The sequence below is a fragment of the Pelecanus crispus genome, chromosome 2, assembly GCF_030463565.1.
Source record: "Pelecanus crispus isolate bPelCri1 chromosome 2, bPelCri1.pri, whole genome shotgun sequence".
Classification (NCBI taxonomy): domain Eukaryota; kingdom Metazoa; phylum Chordata; class Aves; order Pelecaniformes; family Pelecanidae; genus Pelecanus; species Pelecanus crispus.
In genome coordinates, this window is record NC_134644.1 from 106,117,411 (window position 1) to 106,142,865 (window position 25,455).

At 38.8% G+C, this 25,455-nt stretch overlaps 1 protein-coding gene across 1 annotated transcript in view; it reads right to left on the reverse strand.

Annotated features, from left to right (window-relative positions):
• Positions 1-271: 271 nt before the first annotated feature.
• The window catches only part of ELP2 (elongator acetyltransferase complex subunit 2), a 41,905-nt gene continuing 16,721 nt past the window's right edge, over positions 272-25,455 (reverse strand). The window contains exons 9-22 of the mRNA XM_075704583.1: positions 25,003-25,098; positions 23,100-23,200; positions 20,967-21,098; positions 20,331-20,480; positions 15,592-15,780; positions 13,425-13,494; positions 11,018-11,113; positions 10,832-10,889; positions 6,757-6,829; positions 6,136-6,322; positions 3,319-3,440; positions 2,696-2,838; positions 2,052-2,165; positions 272-1,049 (exon numbers count right to left, since the gene is read on the reverse strand). Coding sequence (XP_075560698.1) covers positions 893-1,049; positions 2,052-2,165; positions 2,696-2,838; positions 3,319-3,440; positions 6,136-6,322; positions 6,757-6,829; positions 10,832-10,889; positions 11,018-11,113; positions 13,425-13,494; positions 15,592-15,780; positions 20,331-20,480; positions 20,967-21,098; positions 23,100-23,200; positions 25,003-25,098 — 1,688 coding nt within the window. The 3' untranslated portion in view covers positions 272-892. The remainder of the gene's footprint in view (positions 1,050-2,051; positions 2,166-2,695; positions 2,839-3,318; positions 3,441-6,135; positions 6,323-6,756; positions 6,830-10,831; positions 10,890-11,017; positions 11,114-13,424; positions 13,495-15,591; positions 15,781-20,330; positions 20,481-20,966; positions 21,099-23,099; positions 23,201-25,002; positions 25,099-25,455) is intronic.

Below are 25,455 nucleotides of genomic sequence, written 5' to 3' on the forward strand. Positions count from 1 at the left end.
TAAGTTAACTGGTTCAACTTCTCACCAGAATAATAAGGAACACTCAAAAGTCAGGAAGAGTCCAAAGGGAGTATAAGGAATGGCTGCCACCCTTCAGCTCCTGCCTACTGATATTCATAAGCTCTTCCAGCCCAAACCGTAGAGGATAGCCCTCAAGCAGACTAAGAGGTGGCTCTTCTATAGCACCCTGCTCAGAAAGGGCTCACAGAGGAGAAACCAGAAGATGATTTAAGTGGTCTGTAAGTTAGGCTTTAAGCCCCACATGACCAGGAAGCATGATCCCAGCACTCTGCACAGCAGAAGAAAGAGGAATATAGCCAGGACAAACAAACAAGCAGGCCTGTCCAAGCATACAGATGCAAACTACTCCTTCTAAAGCAAGGCAGTCTAAGACTTGGACCAGGGCTGTAATATACATTCAGAAGGCATTCAGAGAAAGCTGTATATTCAACCCTGATCTCTGGTTAACTGCACATGTTTAAACACGCAATGTAGCACTGGCAGGTCAACTGACAGTTGAGTTTAACAGGAATAAGGAGTTCAAAACAATTCAGTACCGCATTCGCAATCCCAAGCACAAAAGAACCCAAGTACTGGCAGCTTCCCACCCAGCCCCAGAGTCACAGTGAACAAAGCTGTCTCATCATCCTTCTCCCATCCCTCAGTTCCAGGATATTCACCAACCAAAACATATAAAAAACTTCATATTCCTGGAAGTGCAGAATTAGAAAAATATTTGACGTTTCAATCTACCACAAAAGTTGCTTTAATAAGTTACATATCAGATGTTTCACTTTCCACAGTAGAAAACAGAGAATTCAACAATCAAAATGGTTAAAGCTGAAATACAATGTTCTGAATCTGTTTTGCACAGATAGGCCTGCTGTCTTTGCTAAAGAGCAAATCTGTTGACATTGAATATCTTAACACAGTGATCAGCTCCACAACTTGCAAGCTGCAACCACTTGCTGCTGTTCTGATCATTATGTCCAGCTCTGCCCACATGATGTCTCCAACATAAACGTTTCACAGCAAGAGCATGACTTTGGCTGAAACAAAAAGAAATCCATACATAACTGCAAAATGTCAAACACAGTTGGGCATGTGAATGTAAACATCAACATTTATATAATTAGTACTCTTAATACTACCAACTGAGGAAAAACTGACTTGTGACAATCAGCAGGTATTGGGTTCTTAAAATAAGTAGGGCCATTAACAGTAATGACATTTTATCCTCTCACTCATCAATAATTTAAACAGCTATTGATTTCAAGTTTTACCACATTAAGCTGCAGGTCTAGCATCTCAGTTACTGAGATATGACAGATTTCTGGCTTTTAGCCTGTGATTTCCTGTTATCTGGTGTCTCTTTCCAATTCACTTCAAGCACACACAGGCCAAAGTCACGATCAGCTTTCATTTCTGGTGCTACCAATGCCAGTATGCGAAGGAAGAATCTAGGTGAGTGCTCCAAGTGAAACATTCAAAGTCTCTCTACAGAGAGTTTCTCTAGCTGTCACCACAGCAGCACCACATATAGCTTGTCACTCCTTTGGTTTCTGCTAGAAGCTGCTCTTGAAAACCTGCTGCCACCCACTCAAAAATGTTTTGCTGATGTATATAGACAGCAATTCTTTCCCCCCCGCCCTTCAGTGTTTCCTATCATCTTATTTTATGGCTAAAGGTAATAAAGCTTTTTTCCGTTTTGTTTTGTTTGTTTGTGTTTTTAAAGTAACACCAACAAAGGGTAATACTTCTCAAAGCATTTGTATAGCATGGAGTATTTTGCGGTTTAACACACCCCACTTGGTTTTTGTTGGGGTTTGTTGGTTTTTTTAATAAATCTAAATAACCAATATTTTTATTTCCAGATTTTGTTTAAAGACATCTTTAGACCTTCAGGGATCAGCCTTTTTCTAAAAGGATAACAATTTTTAATATACAAATAAACCAGTTTCATATAATTTTATATTATAAGAACAGACCTCCAGCACTATTAGTCTCAAGAATAATATTTCCCTGCTCCTAACTTACTTCAAAAGACATACCTGTTATCCATCTCAACACACATGGTCCAGTCAGCTAGTGCTGGTTCTTGCCCACTCTGCTTCCATGTGTACAAGATAATCTTCCCATTCTCTAATCCTACTGCAACAATATATCTATCAACAGAACAACTGTGTTAGTTCTGAAAGAGATTACAGTAGGCATTTTAATGAAGGCAGCTCTAGCAAGCTAGAAAGAACTAGCAAACACTGTGTTGCACCTTGCCCTTCAAATCAATATCTACTTTTTCATGAAAAAAAAAAAAAATCACAATTTAATTCAAAGCTTCTTCATAAAAAATGAGCAAAGCAGAAACCTACAAAATATATTTGGTTAGGAAAAAAATAAGGAGCTTATTACAGCACCAGACCAGTCAATATTATTGGAAGAATGAATGTGTTTCAGGTGCGTTAATGCCCCCCTCCCCTCTTTTTTTTTTTCATTACACTGTTTGAAGAAGTCACCATGCACCTGAAAAGGTGGCTAGGAAATAAAAAAGGAGATTTAATTTACTTCAAAGAATGGTCAAAATATTTGACAGGTACATTTTAGGAGCTGTTTAGCCACAGAAAACGGACTACAGGGGAAATAAAAAATACTAATTTCATATTAAACACAAAATGGCATTACAGAAAAACAGCAATACCTTCCATCAGGAGTAAGCACACGGCTGATACTAACAGCAGTAACAGAATCCCCGGCATCCAGTACTGTTGAACAAGGCCTGACTGAATCCAACATGTTCCCTTCAGTAGTCACAGATAAATCGCACTGGCCCCAGAGAATGACCTGTAAGAAAAAAAAACATCTAGGAATTTTCACTTTTATCTTTTTGTAAATGCATTTACAAAAACATAAGGAATAACTTTGTTAAAATACTCCCAGGGCACAGAACAAAGTGGATGACATATCTTGATGATATCCTAAAATATCTACAAGATTCAACTTTTTAGACAGTGTCTGATTTCATTAAAGATACTGACATTAAAACAAGAAAAACTTAAGACACCCATAAGAGTTATGTGACATACGCTTGTCTTACTGTATGAAAAAAGAAGGGAGGAAGTCCAACTGGCAGACCACAGTCTTGTACATACATATTCAAGCACTTTATTTAGCATAGGAGAGTCTCACTGATTTCTGTGGTAATACACACAATAAGCTTTCTGTGTATTTATAGAATATGGACTCATTAGAACACAGCATTTGCTAATCTAATGTACATTTGAAATAATTCTTGGCTTTTAAAATTCCTTTTATATTAATTACCTTTTTGTCCCGACTGCCAGTAATAAAATACTTGCTATCTGGTGTCCAATCACAAGACCAAATGATTCGACTGTGAACAGCTGTATTTTTGTCCGTGTAAGCACAGCAACTGAAAACTGGTCCTGGAATAAAACATATAGAGGAAAACCCTTGCTTCAGCTACTCTACATACCAAAAGTAACTGTTACTCTTACTTACTCCATGCAAGAACCGCAGGAATACTCAGACATTATTCCACTGATCTTTAAAGCAACTGGGAATGCTTAGCACCACATAGATATTTTTTTCCAACATTTACCACACTGACAATTAGCACCTGTTCAAGACCATATCTGTCAGCACTTAGAGCACTAAAACAGTAGGAACAGTTTGATCTTTTATACACGTATCTGTTTCAGAACAATTTAAGTCAAAGTATAAGACCTTCAGGTTCTTTTTATACATGTTTTTCATAAGAACACTGACTTCAAAAGTTTTAGTATAGTGCAGCGTTTACCATGTGTACACACATTCCCCAGTAATTTCACTACAGTTCCTATTTACCAGTAAGGCCCCAAGAGCTCAAATGATAATGATCTATTCATAAAGATTAATCTGTTACCAAAGAGACAGGCTGCCATTTCAATATGCATACAATCAGGCAATAAATCTGATCAGCAGATCAGTAAATGGGAATGATTTTAAGTAGAAAAGGCTGTCATTTTGGAACACAGACTTTAAATAACTGCTTCTTAGGATGCCAATACCAGCAGTTTTGCTTTACACTGGTAATGATGTTCTTTGTAGACAGAAAAGTTATTGATGAACAGATGAAAAGAAGACTTCCTCTACTTCCTATGAGAATTCATATTCCTTATCCTGAAACATTGTGTAACTACTGTGGACAATATGCCAAGCTTTAGAATGGAAGTCTGAATAGAACAGAAATCTCAAGCCAGGATACAACTGGACACTGTCTGAAGGGGCCAAAACTCACTGCCAAGTCTCTAGGAAAACTCTATAGAGCCCAGCAGTGTTTATGTGCTATTAAGCCAACAGTGCCATGATAAATGTTTTCGGCACAAGCATCTGATCTAGGAATCCATTAAAGTGTTCAATAGCAATCTCCTCATGATTTTGCAAGGCTCAAAGTCTTAATGAGAAAGTCGACTGAATCTTTACTATCAGCTCTTTTTCCAGACAGAGCCAGTCCTAGTCAAATTAATCAATTGTGTAGGATTATCAGAAAGCCACACCATAGATAGAGATTAATCCTGTCAAGAGCCTCAAAGTGTCATGCCCTGCAAACAGGGACAAGGCAGCTCTGTGCAGGACACGGGTGTAGCAATGAACCTTCCAGCCTAACCTGCAGAGATCACCAAGATGAAGGTTTTCCTTGATGCAATACCAATTTGATACTCAGGCATTACTTTCCAGCATGTGTACCTGATTTCAGTAAATCTAAAACATACAATCACAAGCAGAAGGACAAATAGCAGACTTCATCAATCAAACAGCATTTAAGGCCTGATTATATTCCTCTCCACATTTTAATTCTCTTTCTAGCTTTCCTATACACCATTAATTGCACTTCTTAAAGCCACAGGAGCCCACAACATTATTAATTCTTAAATGCTGTAAGGAAAATGGCCATTAAAATATTTTGCCAATTCTTTTTCAAATATTTTGAAGCCAAAAATACTGAACAAACCCTGAAGCCTTCATACAATCATAGAATCATTTAGATTTGAAAAGACCTTTAAGATCATCAAGTCCAACCATTAACCTAACACCACCAAGTCCACCACTAAACCAATTAAGGGTAGAGTAATAACGTCGTGTTTCCTGGCTTGGTGGCTGGATTATTTATAACGAAAGTAAAAATTAGGAATCATTAAGGTTGGAAAGGACCTCTAAGATCATCAGTCCAATCATCAACCCAACACCACCATGCCCACTAAACCATGTCCCAGAGTGCCACATCTACCCGTTTTTTGAACACTTCCAGGGATGGTGACTCCACCACCTCTCTGGGCAGCCTGCTCCAATGCTTGACAACCCTTTCCGTGAAGAAATTTTTCCTAATATCCAATCTAAACCTCCCCTGGTGCAGCTTGAGCCCATTTCCTCTTGTCCTATGGCTAACAGCATGGGAGAAGAGACCAACACCCACCTCACTACAACCTCCTTTCAGGTAGTTGTAGAGAGCGGTAAGGTCTCCCCTCAGCCTCCTCTTCTCCAGGCTAAACAACCCCAGTTCCCTCAGCCGCTCCTCATAAGGCCTGTGCTCCAGACCCTTCACCAGCCTTGTTGCCCTTCTCTGAACACGCTCCAGCACCTCAATGTCTTTCTTGTATTGAGGGGCCCAAAACTGGACACAGTATTCCAGGTGCAGCCTCACCAGCGCAGAGTACAGGGTGACAATCACCTCCCTGCTCCTGCTGGCCACACTATTCCTGATACAAGCCAGGATACTGTTGGCCTTCTTGGCCACCTGGGCACACTGCTGGCTCATGTTCAGCCGGCTGTCAACAGCCAGGCAGCTTTCCAGCCACTCTTCCCCAAGCCTGTAGCATTGCATGGGGTTGTTGTGACAGAAGTGCGGGACCCAGCACTTGGCCTTGTTGAACCTCATCCAGTTGGCCTCAGCCCATCGATGCAGTCTGTCCAGGTCCCTCTGCAGGGCCTTCCTACCCTCCAGCAGATAGATGCTCCCACCCAACTTGATGCCATCTGCAAACTTACTGAGGGCGCACTCAATCCCCTCATCCAGACTGTTGATAAAGATATTAACCAAGACTGTTAAACAAATGTGTATATCCACTTTACGTATCTTACCTGACTCTAATGAGTCTTGTTTCCTCCACAGTGACCAATTCCTGTCTCTAGAAACTGCTAATAAAAATTTGTCATTAGGAGAAAATGCCAGCTGAGTAACAGTCAGATTGTGAAATGACAAACTCTGCAGTTTCTTCCAAGAAGTAGTGCTCCACAAAATAATTGCTGCATGTTCTTTTTTGGAAGCCTGTATTGACGGAAGAAATATCAGTGAGAATTAATGAAAGCAAATATAAAAGTCACACATTTCAAAATACTAAGATGTTAGGGGGCTTGTTTTAAGGATTACAATCAAGTTAGAATCAGCTTTCCTCTGGGAAGTTTCAAGCTTATTTCACTACTTTCTACTAATACTGAAAATATTTCAGTAAGAAAATGTTTCATACCTGTATTTGTCAGAATTTATCTTACTAATATCTTCAAATGAATCATACATAATTTACAAATAGCAGCTTATCTGCATTCATTGTCACCTTTGCAAGGCAACTGTCATCTATACAAAATCTTTCACATTTAAGTGAAAGAACAGAATTCAGCCCAAACTGAATTCTGACTCCTGCTCTGTCAGCCCTAGAAATCCAGTGGCACTTTTCACTAGATGGTGCTAGCATCTTTTCTTACCTTACATGCTGAGGCAATTACAGTGTTTGAATTATTGCAAGCAACACAAAAAATTTCATATCCATGTCCATATCTGAAATAAATGTGAAAAGATACTTAACACATCACAGTCACTTTTGCAGTATGTATCAAGGTTCTTATGTTAATTTAAATCCCTTTGAAAAAATGAAAGGCACCTGCCAGGAACTTCTCAACACTGTTTCAGTATTGCATCCCAAATAATTCCTAATCATGTTCAGCATTCAATATAAACATCTGCATAAATTCTTTCACATTTAGGAACTGACTACAGAACAACCTCTCCAACCCATTCTATAGTCCTAAAGCATCAGCACTGCAGAAGCTACACTAATGATTAACAATGCAGACCAAAGCAGCATTTAATGTACTCTTATTTTCTTGTAAAGCGTTTTTAACACTACCAATAGAAGTCAGAACCCACATATTTGAAGATCACTAAAGAAATACACCACAAACACCCAGCCAAAGGGTGCCTGTTCTGTCAAATACTGGAAGAAGATTTCTGAACTAGAGGACAAGAATCATGTTGGAGAAGGAAAACAACACAGTAAAAAACCCACAACTTCTGGCTTCCTCCAGAAATATATTTTTAATCAGTCTTTGCATGGGTTCTGCTGGAATTCAAGCTCACATATCTGGACTAGAATTTAATAAGCAGAAATGCCACACAGACTAACACAAATTAAAATCAGTCACAAAACAGACTGGGAGTAAAAGTGGAGATGCAATCTATAAACAGTGGACAAATACCAGCTAAATACCACAGTTGTGGGGGGGCTTCCTTTGATTCCTAGCTCTGAAGAGACAGGCAGTTCTCTTAAAAAAACTCCTTTGATCAGCAGTATTGCAAAGAAGTTCTTATATGGGATTGATGTTCATAGGATTTCACTTGCAGCCAAAACAGCCACCTGTTGAAATGACAAATTACTGTCTGTATCTGTTGAACAGAGTCCAGAAGAGTCACTGCTGGGCATACCCCATAGATAGACTTCCACACTTATGTCTGAAGATTGGGGATGCACTGCCTTTTCGTGAAGAGTAACTGTGCCTGGATCTTCAGGGGGGAGAAAGACTGGTGGCTGCACTTATTTCGAATGTTAATTTGCAAATTTGATTGTATCTTATAGCGATGAAGGTATTACTGTGTGTCTTCCCCTTACTCTGCCACCAGCAGGAGTTTTATTATAATGCTTACTTTTAAAGCACATTCCTGGAGACTATTCTGTAATGAAAATCATTGAAAGTCAAGTTTCCAAAATTGAAAAGTATTTATTCCATGAAAAATGTAAATTTCCTGAAATTCAATGAAGGACCTGTGGAACAACTGGTGAAACAAGTCCTCAGTTACTCTGGTTCTATCTTCGAAATGTAGTATTAAAGAGCACTTGACAGAAACATTTTGAGCTTCTGTATGCAACTTTGTTCTTGCTAAACAGAAGCATTAAAATGTAATCTTTCTCTTCAAATTAAAATGAAACCTAAAATACTGTCTTTTGCAAAGTCACACGAGCAGGACTATCACAGGTTAGACAAGCAGCCTGTATAGCCCAGTGCTGTCTCCAGTAAAGGGAATAAAAGTTAGTGGCAATAGGAGATGCTGTTTACAGGAGTGCATGAGCCTTGCAAGTATAGAAGCTCTAGTACAACCTCTTCCCCTGCCCTCATACACACAATCTGATCCCTTCATCATGTAGTACAACACCAAAAAGGATTCACAACAGAGAAGCAACTGCGTGAATGAATAATGAAATGACATTTTCAACCACAAGCAATTTTGCCTTAGCAATGTGCAATTCATAACATTTTTTTATGCACAGGTAAATTCACTGGACTTTCAAAATGTCCAGACAAATGATTACAGTAATTTTCTAGTGAAAAAAAGGATCTCTCAAGACTTCCAAGTGTATTACATGAAATGTACATACATATAAACATAAATATATATGGCAACACTCAGGCTTTAATCTCAGCCTGCTGCATATAAACTCTATGATAATTTTCCAAGAGGATAAAGATTAGCATACTCTCACAGGATTTATCATATATTTACTTTAAAGTTATTAGATTATGTAAAAAATTCAGCAAGTTCTTCATACTAAAACCTAGTCAAGCAAACAGTTTTCAAAACCCAACACTAATCCTTCAAAATTTGTTTCCAAGTTAAAGCTGGGAATACACAAATGTCAGTGACAAACAAGCTATTTTTAGCGAGTCAGTTCCTCACACTGTTTTTCTGCTGCTATGGCAACTTGAAATCTACATTATGCGATTTCATGTTACTTCTTTCAAGATTATCCTAAGCACAAAACCTGAAAGTCTATGAATGCTTTATATCTTGTTGCTCTTGCATAAAAGAATCCCTATCATTAGCAGTGTCTCTAAAACCAGAAAAAATTACTCAGATAAGTCACCTGAAGACCATCATAAAATGCAGTTATTTTAATGAATGCAGGATATAAAAGCAGATAGGCAGTACTCCTGTAGCAGGATATCAAAGATTAATGTCTCACTAGACTTTGAGAAATGTCAAACGCAAATGAAGAAAAATTTTGGCCTTGGCTCCTTGTCATTACTTAAAGATCCCTCATCAAACTACTTACATGAGTGGGTGCATTAGCGGCCATAGCATGCACAGGAGAAGCAGTTAACGTAACAGTTAGAAATTACAAAATATGCAGATGTGGTCTAATATCCACCGTCTTCCCTCCTAGAAGCACTTGTGAGTACAAACACAGTAAAAGAGCTTAAAAGCATTCAGAGAAGATTAACTGCCCAGTTGAAGGTAAAGAAGAGCTCCCACAAAACCTCCCACTCGGTCAAATGAAAGCAACCTGCAATCTGCTTTGCCAAAGCTTTTCACTTCCCACTCCCCAACTGAAATCACAAAACTGGTAATGTATAAAGGTACCTGTAATAATCAGCAAAGGCTCAACGTTCTTGTTCCTGCCCGAGACCACTGTTTCAGGTGATTCATATAAATTAACCCGTAAGAGCTTGAGATGATTCATTTCTTTCTGCTATACTTTGAAGATTGATACTAACACTTTTAAGATTGTGAAAGTGTAGCCTAATGTCACCAGGATCTTTAGGGAACAAATAAGGTGACAACCTTCATTTGCAAATTGTTGTGAATCTCAGAAAAGAACGAACAGAACAAGCTGAATTCTAAAACCCTGCAACCTCAAAACAATTACTGTCATGGCCATGTAACTCTATTATCTTTTCAACCCACAACCCACCCTGTCAGCATTCAATACCCAAACTGGGTTTGCAACCATCTTACTCAACATTCATCACTTTGCTTTACCACTAGACACATCCTATTTTGGCTGCTGCTTCCATCTACTGCATCTTACAACTCTGTTAGGCTTTAGGAGGAAGCTCCTCCTTCGATGCCTTAACCTTTACTTCCATACCAGAAAGACAAACTTCATCTGCAAGTCTGTGCCACGAAGTAGAAAGAAGCAGAAAACTCCTCATGCAGAGACCTTCAGTATAGGCAAAGTTTTAAGCAGATGTGCTGAGCAGACAGACATAAAACAAAGGCTGCAGCATGGAAAGAGAGACCCACCACATTCCAGAGCACAGATAAGACCATGAAAACATGCCAGTTTCTTATAGCAGACCAGAAACCTTACTATTTTCTTGAAACAAAGAAGGAAAAAAACAAAACAAAACAAACAAACAAACAAAAAACCCCAGGGATCGGTGCCCTAAACAGACCTCCAAAAGACAAACATCCAAAGGGACAATGAAAGCCTGATCATTACAAATTCAGAAGAATAGCTTTGTGCCAAAAACCAGACATATTTCACTAGTACAGAAACAACTAGTGAAATAGAATTTTGTGACACATAGTTTTAACTGCCATTTTCTGCACTGTTTCCTTATTTTTTATATACATATAATTTATTGATTTTACTAGCAATAGACTGCACACAAAGTCAAATCAGGTAGTAAGCTAGGAAGAGTTACAAGACCAGACTACATTAATATGTTGCAATAGCTTTCTGGAAATTTTGTAAATTAAATAAAAAAGAAAAAGAAAACTTACAACTTCTGAATTTCAGGCCACAAGGTATTCTGCAGCAAGTGATCCTCTGGGGGAGGTTCTAAAAGACATTTGTACAACATATTCGAATTTAGTACTAAATAATCTAGAAATCGGCTAAATAACGCTTCAAGTTTACATCCAATGAACTTCATTCTCTATTTCCTACAATAGGAATTAATCTCATACCTGTAAGGATCAAGGGCTGAAAATAAATCTCAGGATACTGATTTGAAATGGTATTAAATGTTTCTTCATCCTCAGCTGGTTGAACATCCATATCTCCTATTCAAAGCAAGAACTTCATTAGCTAGAGAGAACATACTTGACAGGAAGGAAAATATGAGCACTTATACAAGTAAAAAACATCTACTGTTTTTACAATATGAGTAATTCAAATTAGGTTTTTCCTCTTCCAGAGTTACAATAATATGAATATTAGAATCTAGTTATTCTATTGCACATGAGAATGAGGAGAAGGGGGGGTGGGGTTAAATCTAACCTTTGTACAAATTTCATTCTGACACTGACATCTCTCCACCGGCACAGTCTCTTTTAGAGATTCTTAAAGAGACTTTGATTTACCTGAAAGAAGCAGTCACCAGGAGTTGAACCTGTGCTTCCCCAACGTTAAACCTTTCCTTCTGTATTTGAAAATGGTTAAGGCAAAAATCTCAGATACAAGTGATGAATTCCTGAATTTAATGTAGACCACTAAATGAAAAGCCATACTTGCAGAAGTGTATCTACAATTTGAAAACCTCAGCAAAACTGCCGAGGGCTCAGCCCCTAGCTTTAGGCAGAAGTACCAGAAGTAACTGAAATTACTCAGTTATTTTTAAGTTAAAATTCAACTCTGTCATTCACTTTGAAGCTATTATTTAAGAAAAAGGTACAGAGTTGGGGAACAGTTGCTCTCCGACAGACTCTAACTTTTTGCCAAATGTACATTTCAAATACAGCAGTTTAAAAAAGCAGGTACAGAAAAAGCAGAAGAGAAAGACTATCTTTTCATTCATCCTGTCTCCTATCCCCTTGAAAATGAAATTAGCAACATTTATCTAATTTGAGACCACTATCTGATCATCGCTCACCATGAAGACTCCTCTGCAGAGTAAGCAAGAAGAGAGGTCTGTGGAGTTTTAAGCTAAGCCATCAGTGGGTTAGCATTGGGTGGGCAATGGTGGACAATACAGGAAAATTTGACAGCTCTTCTACTCATACGGCCGCTTCTGGGTGTGCCACATGAACTCAATGGAAATTATTCTGTGTGTGACAATAGTCTAGGAGAAGGAATTTTTGTTCCCTCTCTCAGTGGAAGGACTCATGAGAAAGCAGAAAAAAAAGAGGTGTTGCCAAACTATATTTCACGAGTTACTTCAAGTACAACAAAGCTACTTTCCTCTCACGGAAGATTTAGGAAAATTTAGCTGTACTGACATTGAAGACCCTGGAGACAAAGCTTATTAAAATGCTTCCTTTTTTAATTCACACCTTCTGATAAAGCTTTAAGCAGGTAAAAACTCTGATCTAATTTGTAAATTCCAGTGTAAATGCATTTTCACCTGAGACTTTATTAAACACCAGATTACCAGTCCCATCCCCAGTCTCAAGACGCTACCGTCTAGAATGATAAAAATAACTGAGATGTTTGTCCCTCCTTCCTTGTTCCCCCACAATGCAATCCCCACCACATGTCCAAGAAATTAATCTGGTGCCTCACCAGCCTTTACTGACAGAACATTAGTTACTGTTGGCTAATTAATTCTTCCTCCCAAATACTTTCTCAAAGCAACGTTTACCTGGAGAAAGTTTATGGCTATTTTCACTGGAACAGAAAATGTGACTGATCCCCCCTCAAAGCATCATTACTTCTGTAAGTCTCTACCAGGGTGCTAACATTTGAGGAGAGTGTGAAAAGGACTCCAGAATGTAGCTTCAGAGGTCAACGTATTTTGCAAAGAAACCACAAGTAGCAACAGGTAGTTCTGCTTTAACAACTCTGAACCTAGTTTTCACAGTAGGCTAATTCAATGCTAATTTTTTTGGCTAAGAGTGATCAGTCTTCCAGGGAGGGAGGGCATGGGTAGTAAGCATGGAGAAAACAGAGGAACAACAGCAGGTGAGGGAATTCAAATAGTATCTTGCCCTGGCTATTTCCAGACCCATCACAGGAGAGCAATGAGCCCCAGCATCCATGTGAAACTCATCAAGATCAGTTCAACAGGAGAGGCTCTCGGGAGCATGGAGGAGACTGACCAGGGTTACTTCCTACAGGCGTGCGGGACATGGTATAGGAGACAGGGAAAGAGCATTTTGGGTTTGCACAAGACATAAGGGGATGTTTAGGAGAAACCAAAGGCAGAAAAAGGGAGAAAAGATTTTCACTAGTGCTTTTTTTTTATTATTATTATTTTTAAGTACCATATTTAGGTGCTACCAGAGAAATAAACACTGCACAATTTTATTTCTAGATTCTAAACTTGCAGTCAAGCTTACAATGGCAGCCCTAACAAAAAGACATATGCTAAAACAATCATTTAAAAAAAAAGTTTCCACATGAAGCACCATCACCATTATTTCTCCGTAGCCATACCTTCAAAAACAGCTTTATTGGATAATCCCAAAGCTGGCACAGTTGCACCTTCTGGAAGATCAGATGATTGCTGAATTTAAAAAAAAAAAAAAAGGTTATATACAGATTGTCATGTAGGTTCAGATTTCAGAGGCCACAGTTTAAGGAATCTCTGTGATAAAAAGAGACTTTTCTAGAGAAGTGAAGGGGGCCACTTTGAAAACCTCCCAACTCATCCAGAACATATCCTGGACAAGATGAAGACCAGTACTCTGCCAGAAAAAAAAGCTTTTCTAAGGCCTCAGTTTAAGGGACTTCCTGTAAGGCACGCATCTTCATCCCTAATCACAGGTTTTCTTCCACAATCTTATTTATTCTAGGGTATACATGATACTTAATCAACTGAGAGCACTACAGTTTTTAATGCAATAGGACTGGGAAATAGTCTGTTCTGAGGTAGAATAATAAAGCAGCATTTTGGAAGACGAGAGAGAAGGTGAGTGCCTATGCCCACAACTTCAAACACAACCCAACACATAGCACAGAGATGTGGCTGGAGTACATAGCTGTTTAGAGCAGCACAGAAGGAAGACAAATCATCAGACAGAAAATACTTCCATAAAGGTATAGAGGAAAAAGTCAAAATTTAGAAAGGGTAAGTGAACTTGGGGCCCTTTCTGCAGAGATGGAAGAAGATTAGATTCAATAGCTGTAAAACCCCTTCCTCACAGTGTCTGAAAAGTTCAAAGAAAGACTGTTTTACAGTATTGGATTAATAATTCAGGTGACAGCTTAAAATACTACATTATTTATTTAAATGTTCATAATTCAAGGAGAAAATGTATGAGACACACACCAGTCTAATGCCTCTAAAACAAAAACGGTTCTTCATTACAACCCAAAATATAATACAATCCCATGGATTTGAACTGAATATAATCCCATTCAACCCTTTCTGAATATAAAGCTAGCTTTTTTGGTTTTAAGTACTTTTTGGGGGAAGATGTTTGAGCTAAACTAAGAAAAAAATTACCCACTTTAATGAAAAAAAGCATTCACAGAAAACAATTTCAATAAAGCTATTTAAGAATAGCTGTACCATTGGAGCTCATAATGCCTTCTTCTTTAAACAAAGTCCACGTGAAACACTTTGTCATATCATGAATCAAAAATAGCACTTGGAGGAAGAGCTGATAAGGAAAGTCTACCTAAAAGTAAAATAATGACATCTGCCAGCGTTATAAAAGCCCACTGTTATTTGTACAATATCATTAATGCAAACGCTTACAAAGTCTTATGGAATTAAAGCGCTAAACAGCTACTTATGTAACTTCTTGCTATCAAAAACGAATAGATTTCTCTCCCAGATGTTTCAACTGTTAAATGAAATGGAAAGGCTAATCCATCTCTGAGAAGCTGCACAGAAAACACCGCTTTTGAGCCAGAAATGCAAAGAGCATGCAAAGCACTGTACAGAGGCAACTATCCTGAATGAGGTCTGCTCTACAAAATGCAGAGAAAACTAAAATTGGATCTTAAAGCGAATGGGGAACAAACAAAGGACGGCAACTCTGCAGGCTTATCTTTCCACAGAGTAGGACAGTATACTTTTCGACAACTAAGAACTGGAATGTAAAGGCCTCAAGAAAATTTCCAATGCCAAGAGGAAATAAAGCATGAGCAAGTACACATTTATAAATATTTATATGTAACAACTAACAACAGTACTGAAAGCTTTATGCTATTTCCAAGCATACAATTAAAAAAAGAAAAAACCACAACAACACATAACCACACAACAATAATTACATCTAGACAAGACTACTACACCCTTAAATTAAGAAGCAGCAGACTCCCAGGCTTTATTGTTTGCTCTCAAATCACCAAGTGCATACAGTAGTCTACTTGGTCTGACTTATTTAAATTTTACCCATACTCTTCGCAATCTTCAGACACTGGGTCTTGTTTAGTTTCAAATACAACCTGTTTTACAGGACAACACTGTGAAAATACATATGAAACAACACACATGGAAGCAATCAGAAGGGAAAGGAAAAACAAGGTTAAGGTTTCAGAACTATTAAAAGAATTTTTATGGAGTTTAGTGCAATTTGATGTTTTCTAAAGTATTAATTTTATTTACATGAAAGAGGGCTGTCTTCATTTAGCATTGCTTTAGCACACTTACATGGGAGTACAGCTTCTCCATTGGAATACCAGTGATGTTACTGAAATTTTCTATGAAATTCTTGGGAGCACGAAAAACTCGAAGCACTTTTTCATCTGCTCCCGATACAAACTGAAACCGGCCAATCATTGCCAGACAACGCATGTCGTATCCATGTACTTGAGGCCTTGCAATTTCATGCCAGGTTACCTAAACAGACAGACATGCAGTTAAAACACAATTCTTAACCAGAGAAGCAGCAAGATTTTGGAGTTCCAAAATAGTACTAATACTTTACTTGCTGACTTTATTAACGTAAAGGAGAGTTAATAGCAACCTTCTACTGACATTCATAAAAACTGATGTATGCTCATATACATCAGTTAAATCCTATTTTTCCACCAAACAATTCCTCTAATTAGTAAACTCTGTCCCTGCACAGATATGTTTAAGGCATTTGCTTACCTTTGTTATTAAGGGCACACCACACTTACTGTGACTTCTTTATGCTAGACAGTCAGGAATAGGACATAATTTGCTTAAGCAAAAGGAGGATTGTATGCTACTTACTACTACGAAACTGTAGCTCTGAAAGACGTAAGAAAGGTAGCGATAATTACCTTGCTTCCTTCATCTGTCTGACAGCACTGCTGTCAGCAGGCTACAGGTTCCTACTTCCCCCCTTTCTTTAAATACTCAATTTTAGTGAGACCATTTAATAGAAACTTTGCAAAAAACTGAAAAAAACAAATAGCTTCTTATCAGAAAAACCTGGAAAATCCTGATGATTTTAGAAGTGTTTTCATTTGAAGTATTAACTTTTTTCCTAGTTTCATGAAATATTCATATCCACACTTCAAGTATTAATCCAAGAAAACCAGAATTAACAGCTGACCAGAAATTAGATAGACAAGTTAGTTTTATAGTCACACTAAGCAAAGAAGATTAGCAAAAAAAAGATATTAAATTATTTAAATGCCTTTTCTAATAATCTAATTTATTCTAGGCATGTAAAAATTGATTCTTCAGAAAAACCCCTCTGTCTTCAAGCAAATACACTTTCATAAAAAGATTTTTAGTAGGTGTGATTTGCTACTATTCCTACATGATACTTCAGTTGGAAAAATACAGTGTGCACTTTTGAGTTAAAAGCTAGCAGCATTAGATTAAATTTAATCAATTAGAATTAGACTACTTCAGTATTACAATTCCTGGAAAATTGCAGCCAAGACAGAATTTTGCACTGTACTAGACATCATACAAACGTAAGGAAAGGCATTATGTTGACTGTAAACTGCATATATCACACTAAAAATTCAATTCAGTTTCAAATGTTGAAGGTTCCAATAGAACCTGAATGGGATATTTGAGAGATCCTACAAAATCTCATGTTTTCACAAGAGCTTGATTGTTTTCCAATGAGAAAAAAGCATTAATTCTTTAAAAAAAAAAATAAAACAAGCAAACAGTGCAATAAACCATTCTCATCCTTTACTAGATGCACCTTTGCATTCTTTAGAACACAGCACGTAACAGGAATGAAAAAAACAAAAAACGCAAAACCCAAAACAGACAGAGAGGTCTGCATAAGTCATCCAATAAGCTTCTTCCAGAAAAATCAGGGCGCAAATTTGCATGACAAATTGAAGCTGATTGTTATCCCTCATTTCCGATATTTGAATCCAGTATAATATCAGAATTGAGGTTCTAAGAGGGGATAATTATTTGCATTTAACATAGTTCTCTTTTTACAGAGAAAAACATGAATATTGAGCTATAATACTAACTTTTCATAGATATCTGAACCATCCATTGTGTCTCGTTAAGACAAACATCAGATGTTACCTGTTGTAATTTTTCAGATGCCATACTGAGGTATGGCAAGGAAAGTAAGGTATTTTAAAAGCCTATGTTATCTAAGTTCATGAGCAGGAGAACTAAACACCTGGTTTTCAGGGTTCCAAAGTCCTGAACACACCCCTTCAAATGAACCATTTCTATCTCAACCCTCCACCTCACCCCACCAACAGGATACTATAGCTCTCTTCCACACCCCATGCAGCAACAAGTGTTGATGCTACTTGGATTTACACCTAGTCAAACTAGTCAGGTGGCTGCTCTGTGTCAGGACAGGAATGGGAAGTCCAATAATTCAGTTCACACCAAACTTAGATAGGAAGACTGCAATCACTGTGCTAAATCAATTAATTCAAAAGTTTCAGGGACAGCAGGAACAGCTGTACAGGTAAATCATACAAAGCTCAGTTCTTTCAGAAAATAGGATAAATATTTAGCAAGCAGCATACATAATAAAGAGTGGTACTTCAGCTGGTCACAGAGAATGTGATATTGACAACTCTTTTGAATGCTGCTAACTTATATCATGTGCTACTCCTGGACTTTGCTTCCATGTGTCAAATCCAACATACTATCTTTTCCACAGAGCTGTTGTATCCTCCAGATTGGAGATTAGGGGAAAAGGTGGGGAAAGAATCATAGAATGCTTTGGGTTGGAAGGGACTTTTAGAGGTCATCTAGCCCAACCTCCCTGCAGTAAGCAGGGACAGCTTTAGCCAGATCAGGTTGCTCAGAGCTCCGTCCAACCTGACCTTGAATGTTGCCAGGGATGGGGCCTCCACCACCTCTCTGGGAAACCTGTTCCAGGGCTTCACCACCCTCATTGTAAAAAATTTCTTCCTTATATCCAGTATAAATCTATCCTCCTTTCGTTTCAAACCATTACTCCTTGTCCTGTCACAACAGGCCTTGCTAAAATATTGTCCCCATCCTTCCTATAGGCCCCTTTTAAGTACTGAAAGGCCTCAATAAGATCTCCCTGCAGCCTTCTCTTTTCCAGGCTGAACAACCCCAACTCTCTCAGCCTGGCCTCATAGGAGAGGTGCTCCAGCCCTCGGATCATTTTGGTGGCCCTCTTCTGGACCCGCTCCAGCAGGTCCATGTCCTTCTTGTGCTGAGGGCCCCAGAGCTGGACGCAGTACTCCAGGTGAGGTCTCACCAGAGTAGAGGGGCAGAATCACCTCCCTCGACCTGCTGGCCACGCTGCTTTTGATGCGGCCCAGGATACGGTTGGCTTTCTGGGCTGCAAGCGCACATTGCCGGCTCATGTCCAGCTTTTCATCACCAGTACCAAGTCCTTCTCCGCAGGGCTGCTCTCAATCCCTTCATCCCCCAGCCTGTATTGATATCGGGGATTGCCCCATCCCAGGTGCAGGACCTTGCACTTGACCTTGTTGAACTTCATGAGGTTCACACAGGCCCACTTCTCAAGCTTGTCCAGGTCCCTCTGGATGGCATCCTGTCCCTCAGGTGTGTCAACTGCACCACTCAGCTTGGTGTCATCTGCAAACTTGCTGAGGGTGTACTTGATCCCACTGTCCGTATCATTGATGAAGATATTAAACAACACCGGTCCCAGTACGGACCCCTGAGGGACTCCACTTGTCACCGGTCTCCATTTGGACATTAAGCTGTTGACCATGACCCTCTGGATGTGACCATCCAACCAATTCCTTATCCACTGAACAGTCCACCCATCAAATCCATACCTCCCCAATTTAGAGAGAAGGATGTTGTGGGGGACTGTGTCAAAGGCTTTACAGAAGTCCAGATAGATGACATCCATTGCTTTTCCCTTGTCCACTGATGCAGTCACTCCTTCATAGAAAGCCACTAGGTTGGTCAGGCAGTACTTGCCCTTGGTGAAGCCGTGCTGGCTGTCTCGAATCATCTCCCTGTCCTCCATGTGCTTTAGGGTAGCTTCTAGGAGGATGTATTCCATTATCTTCCCAGGCACACAGCTGCCTGGGAAATGGAAGAAACTGGAGATGCCCTTCCTACAACACAAAGCAAAGCTTAGCACTTCAGCTGGAATTGCCACCACTTCCGTGGGCCTGGAAGAAGGAAATCAAGGAATGGATACCAAATTCACTCTCCCAAAAACATCGGACATCCTGCGCTGGTCTACCCTACAGAAGCTTTGATAAGACAGTTGTAACAGCCACCCTTTGCCTCCCCCAACTAAGAGCACAGCTTGCACAGGGCCTTACATGACTTCAATCTCTCTAGTTTCTAGAACAAGCTGTATTTGTACATGAGGAAAATGCACGTGCAAATAGAAACAGGATTTTTTGCGTTCCTAGACAGGGTTTCCCACACCCAAATTTAGCCTTATTTGGGAACACACAAGGTTGTTCAGAAATAATTCTTCCTGAAAAGTTGCTTGCACAGGTACCAACTGCACTCATGCAATTCAGATAATCATTCCAGTAAAACAGTAGGAGTCATAAACAAAATAGTGTAAAAAATACAGTGAGAACTTTGCTTAGATTAAGCTTGTGTAAAAAACACAACCAAAGTTGAGTTTCTTTATGATTACCTGCAGCAGTGCTTAGCCAAGTGTTAAACAAGATGGTTATTAGAATCAGCTAGGTATTCCTCCTCCTGAATTACTGCAGAGCCTGGTTTTTAAGACCCTGGGAGAACACTAACTGAAGGTAACTGGGAGGTGAGCTAAGGATTAAACAGCAGTCATGCTATGTGATTGCTAAAACTCTACCACCAGTATTTTTAAAGTGAAAACAGCACATACTGAATGACCAAACCAAGCACTTACACAAGCAGTTTTGAACAGACCGTGGCTTGGGGAAATTTAAAGTTTGAGTTATATTCAGGTGACCTGTTCCAAACTCAGGACAGACAAGCCCTCTTTACCAAGCTCACAAAATCTTTGAAGATTGTACCTCTGTCTCTTGTTTTCTTTTCCATGGAGCGAAGAGTCTAGTAGTTTGATCAGAACCAACACTGATGATAAACTCTCCTTCTGGATCCCACTTGACATCTTCTACACTGTTAAAATGTCCTGAAATCACAACTTCTGGAGTCCATTCTTTCTATTAAAAAAGTCACCAAAGAAGCAAAGAGTTTTCAATTGACTGATTGGCATATTCTAACCAAAATAAAAGTATCAACATTCTTATCAAGAAAGCAAAAAAAAAGACATTTGAAAACAGCAAATTATTAGACCTCAGAGTGGCTAAAGAGACACAAATACTGATTTATTGCTCTAATCTAAAAGAAACTTGTGTTATTGGTTCAGCTGCCACTTCTGAAGAAAGCACAACCACAAAGGAGTTCAGTCTATTCCACTGACTTTATGGTTCCCACGGGGAAGCAACAGGTTTTAGAGCCTGGGAGATTGCAACCTCCCTTCTGTGCAGGAGCGAGACTCCTATAGAATATTATATTCAGAGAAGGACTATTTCAGTCATTAATTTTAAATAGTACTGTTACACTTTTCTATTAACAATAGAACTTACCTCAAGTGACATATAAGTGTAATTCTTTTAAGTATTACTAATAACAAAAAACCAACGTACCTTATTAACTGTAGCCTGTTTCCAAAGGTGTAGTGCTCCATGAAAAGCATGAGCAATGATCATTGAACCATCTGGACTAAACTGGCAGTCAAAAAATCCAAGGGTATTGCCACCCACTTCACCTACCCGCACCTGAATTAATGATCAGAAGTGAAATATCCATGAAAATGGCCTTCCATTCATATAAACTCATCCTAATCTCATGAGATGAAAATTTAGCTATAGGCAAGAGTTCACATTGCACACAAAAATACATTTAAAGAATATTTTAATTGCAAAGTTAAGCACTAAACTATCAGGGGAATTAAATTTGCATGCCACTTCAATGGAGCCTCCCTTCATAAACATCTCAGGATAGGATCTTTCTCAAATCCCCAAGGGAAAGAAAACACTACACTAGATGAAACGAGAACCCAAACTTTCTGTGTTTCAGTCCAGTCTGTTGGATGCAACAGTTTCTTGTCATCTGTTGTCTTGCTATTGCTCTGTTGCACAAAATGGAAAAATGGTCCAAAGGAACAGTGTTTGCCAATTACCTTCCCCCCCCCGCCTTAATTTCCAAGATTCACTACTGTATTTCCACTTCCCCGTTTCTCCATGAATCCCTGCAGTTTGCTCCACATTCCTTCTTGGCATATTTTGGCCTCTGTTTTGTGCTTCCCTTGTGACTTTGCATGTATGTATGTATGTATGCATGCATACACACATGCCTTACAGTTGCTCTAGTGCTCTTCCAAGTTTTTAATTACACTAAGAGATTATTAAAGTTATGTTTTCAAGAGATAAGACACAATTCCTTTCAAGCTGAACTCTTAACAATTCCCCCATTATTGTACAGCTGCTTTTAAGATCACAATGAAATGAATCTACACCTCACTCTAAATGGCAGCATGGAGTCGTATGTCCATTTTATTAGCACTCATTCAAAAAAAATACCGCTCATATGGAAGTGACTTTCATATGCCACGCTAGAGGCAGAATTCTACTCTCACCTCCAAGCAGGGGAATGATTTTGTGAAGACTGCTTGTTCATCATATCAAAATGAAAGAGAAAAAATGGGATGTTCCCCTTGTTCCCTTCCTCCCTGCAAGCTTCCAGCTCATGTTTCCCTCACTCGATGCCAAAAGGATTGTTGCAGTTTAAATGCCTGATTTGAACTGCAGGCTGCACATTTGAGGTCTAACCAATGCAAACAATGTAAAAAGAAAGAGTAACAACTTGCCACAAGCTTTACTGTACAACCCATTTTTAAAAGCTTGTAAATTTAGCCACAACTAAGCGTTATGAATAGGGACAACAAATCGCATCTCTGTGTGATCACCCTATTATGAACTAATTTCTACTTCAAGTAGAAAGGCACAAGAACTTTTCAATGGAACAGGGGAGAAATTAAATACACTACTGTAATTCCCTTTTTTTTAATCCAAGACAGGATTAGAACTTTCTTTGTGACAGGAAAGATCGTAAACAATGGTTGGCATAACCCAACACAAACAATTTCAGCCAAACTACTGCAATTTGGAAAAGCAGGTCAACTGAAAACAAAGACATCTACCAAATCACTAGATAAATCTGGCTGTACTACTTGTTTATTTAGGATGATCCACGTTAGAACAGTGTCCAAAATCCTACAGTGAAACATCAGTATTCAGCTCAAACGGAAGAAAAGCCTAATGACACGGCCCATGAACAAGTTACTGTGAGTAAAACTAGACTTGTGAATTGCGTGTCAGCTGCTCTGTAGTAACTGTTTGGGTCTACATTCCCTCAAGGCTTATGTACAAATAATTCAGGAGGGTTTCTTCTTCTTCTTACCAGGAGCACACAGCGTGTGTTACTATACAGCACCTGGCTTGCTATATTATGAATGACAGTTGAGCAAAAACTCCCCTTAGAAACTCCCCAATATGGTAATAAGAAAGCAAACAAGTAATAAAAATCATATTGCATCACATCATTTTTGAAAAACACAGTTTTACTCACCACACAGCGTCAGAATGAGCATTTTTGCAAGCAAATGCTTTTTCCTTTCTCTCCCAGCATTTTACAGAGTTTTGTTCCCTGCAGTATGCACACGATGCTGGAAATGCAACTTGAATACAGTATGTATTGTGAGAAAGACTGACACTTGCCTGTTCTAGCCACACTCCAGACTCCTTATCAGGTTCCCAGATGATCACAGTTTTGTCCATTGATGCAGACAATATCCTCATTGGTTGTTGCATGCTGCCATCTACAGTACAAAGAAAATGATTACCCTACAACCTATGAGAATACTTTCTAAAAGAATTTGGTCATACTGAAATCCAAACACACTAAGAAAATTGTTCAGCATCAGAGACGTGCAATGCAGTACTGAAATGCCAGACTTAACAGGCCCTACGTTCTTGCCAGGCATTCATTAGGAGGTGGTGTATTTTTCAGCCATAATCTCCCAAAGGAAATGTAAAACATATACATGAGAACAACCATATTCTACTATTTATTCACTCCAAGTTGATACTGAAACAAATGCAGTTTGGAGGAAAAGCTAGAGCTTCACAGAGAGACTGCATAGCAGTTCTCAGTTCTATTCCTCAAATAAGTTTTTACCAAGAGTTTTACAGTTTAAAACAAAATAATCTCTATGTCAGTATTCACTTGCATTTTTTCCCCAAATCAAGTGTCAGATTCACTACAGGCTTCCAATAGACTCTAGCACCTTGTAATACAGTAGTAAGGACTGCTCCCCAAAATGCAGTGAAACACTCCAGACAACCACCCAACACAGCCAGAATGGGGAAGAGGGAACTGGTTCATCATTCAGTTGCGAAACCCCTAGAAGAAGCACTGAGGAACCTTTCTTGAGAACACAGACATTGGTGGGCATCTCATGAGGTGGCATCTTATGTCACCACCAGACTTCCTACCTTCTGTGTTGAGAATATGTCTCTCAGATCAGTCTGCCTCTACTGAAGATGTATTTTGGGGAACCCAAAATTGGGCAGGCCACAGAACACAAGCAGCTGCATGTATGCAGAAGCATGATGTAAAGACATGTGGAAAACTTCATGGCCTAACAGGACAGTTTTTCAAATTGCAATGCAAGACTTACATGCCTATATTGTACCTAAACCTTGCTTTAACAGGCAGAATCTTGTATTAGTGTCTTAAAAAAAAAAAAAAAGTTAAAGAACAGATAACTAAGCCAATATTTCTAAAGCAAGTCCTGTGTCTTTCACTACAGGTATTTTGACATTCTAATTGCACTTTACTGTTCAAGTGTTTTATATACACTGGCAAAGCTGTGCAGGTGAAGTCACCTGCAATCAGTAACTCTAAAACATCTCAGAAAAAAAGGCACCTTTGCCAATACAAATACACAAGGGCATTCTGATTGTGCAAGCATCTCAAACCAACAATCTCCTTCCCTTATACGCCAGGCAGACACACACCAGCCAATCAGTACTGCAAACAAGACCATCAGAATTTAAGGATTTAAAAAGAAAGATAAAGACTAGGCAAAATGCAAAATTAAACTGTAAATAATTTCTTTTCAATGACAGTCTGCATTACTGCCTTAAAGCTATATGCTAGAGAAAACTGATACTCAAGGAATCCCTGGCATGTTATATTAACGCAGGGAAGACTGAAGATTAATCTTCTGAATGTTGCTATTTGTTCCTTTCTACTCCAAGAAAAAGAAAGGACTGCTCTTGAGTTAATGCTTACCTTCCAAAGAACAGACATTTCAAATACATATATCAAGGTAAACTATTAGAGCTATTGATTCACACTGATTAAACTCATTTGTACTCCATAAACAACAAATCAATTACAATAAAGCCAGTACAGCTCAGTTATTTTATTTCATTCATTAAAGAAAACACGAGCAAAAGGCAACATCCATGTACTTATAAAACATTATTTGCAGAATTTAAACATTTTCATAGTCCACCGTGACAAGTGAACATGCAAACACAATACAAAGACATGTGACTGTACCCCATGTATACAACAGTTAACATAACTGCTAAGTGTTTGGTACCTTTTTACCTTTGGAAAATGAAGGTTGCCAGTGAACTGCATACACCCAGTTTTCATGACCAGCCAACACCGACTCCAAAGTGATTGCGTATGTTGTGTCAGTATCTACCACAAATCAGAGAAAAGCACATTTCTTTCTAAAAGCCAAGAAAGTCAGGTCATTTCTGATATCTTCCGTGAAAAAAAAAATCAACTGCTTTCATCACCTACCAATGTCTCAATAGCCTATTGACACTGAACAGCTCCTTGAAAACCTACTTTGCCACAAGTCCTGAGTACCAGATTGATGCTAAGAGGTCAGCCTATTGCCTCAGAGTGGTACCACAGAATTCCTGGAGAACTCTCAAGCAATTTTGAAATAAACGCTCGGACATTGGCTCTACTCATACTCTTAAGCATATTTACATCTCCAAATGACTGCAAATACAAGCATTAAGATACTCCAAACAATGAATCGGGATT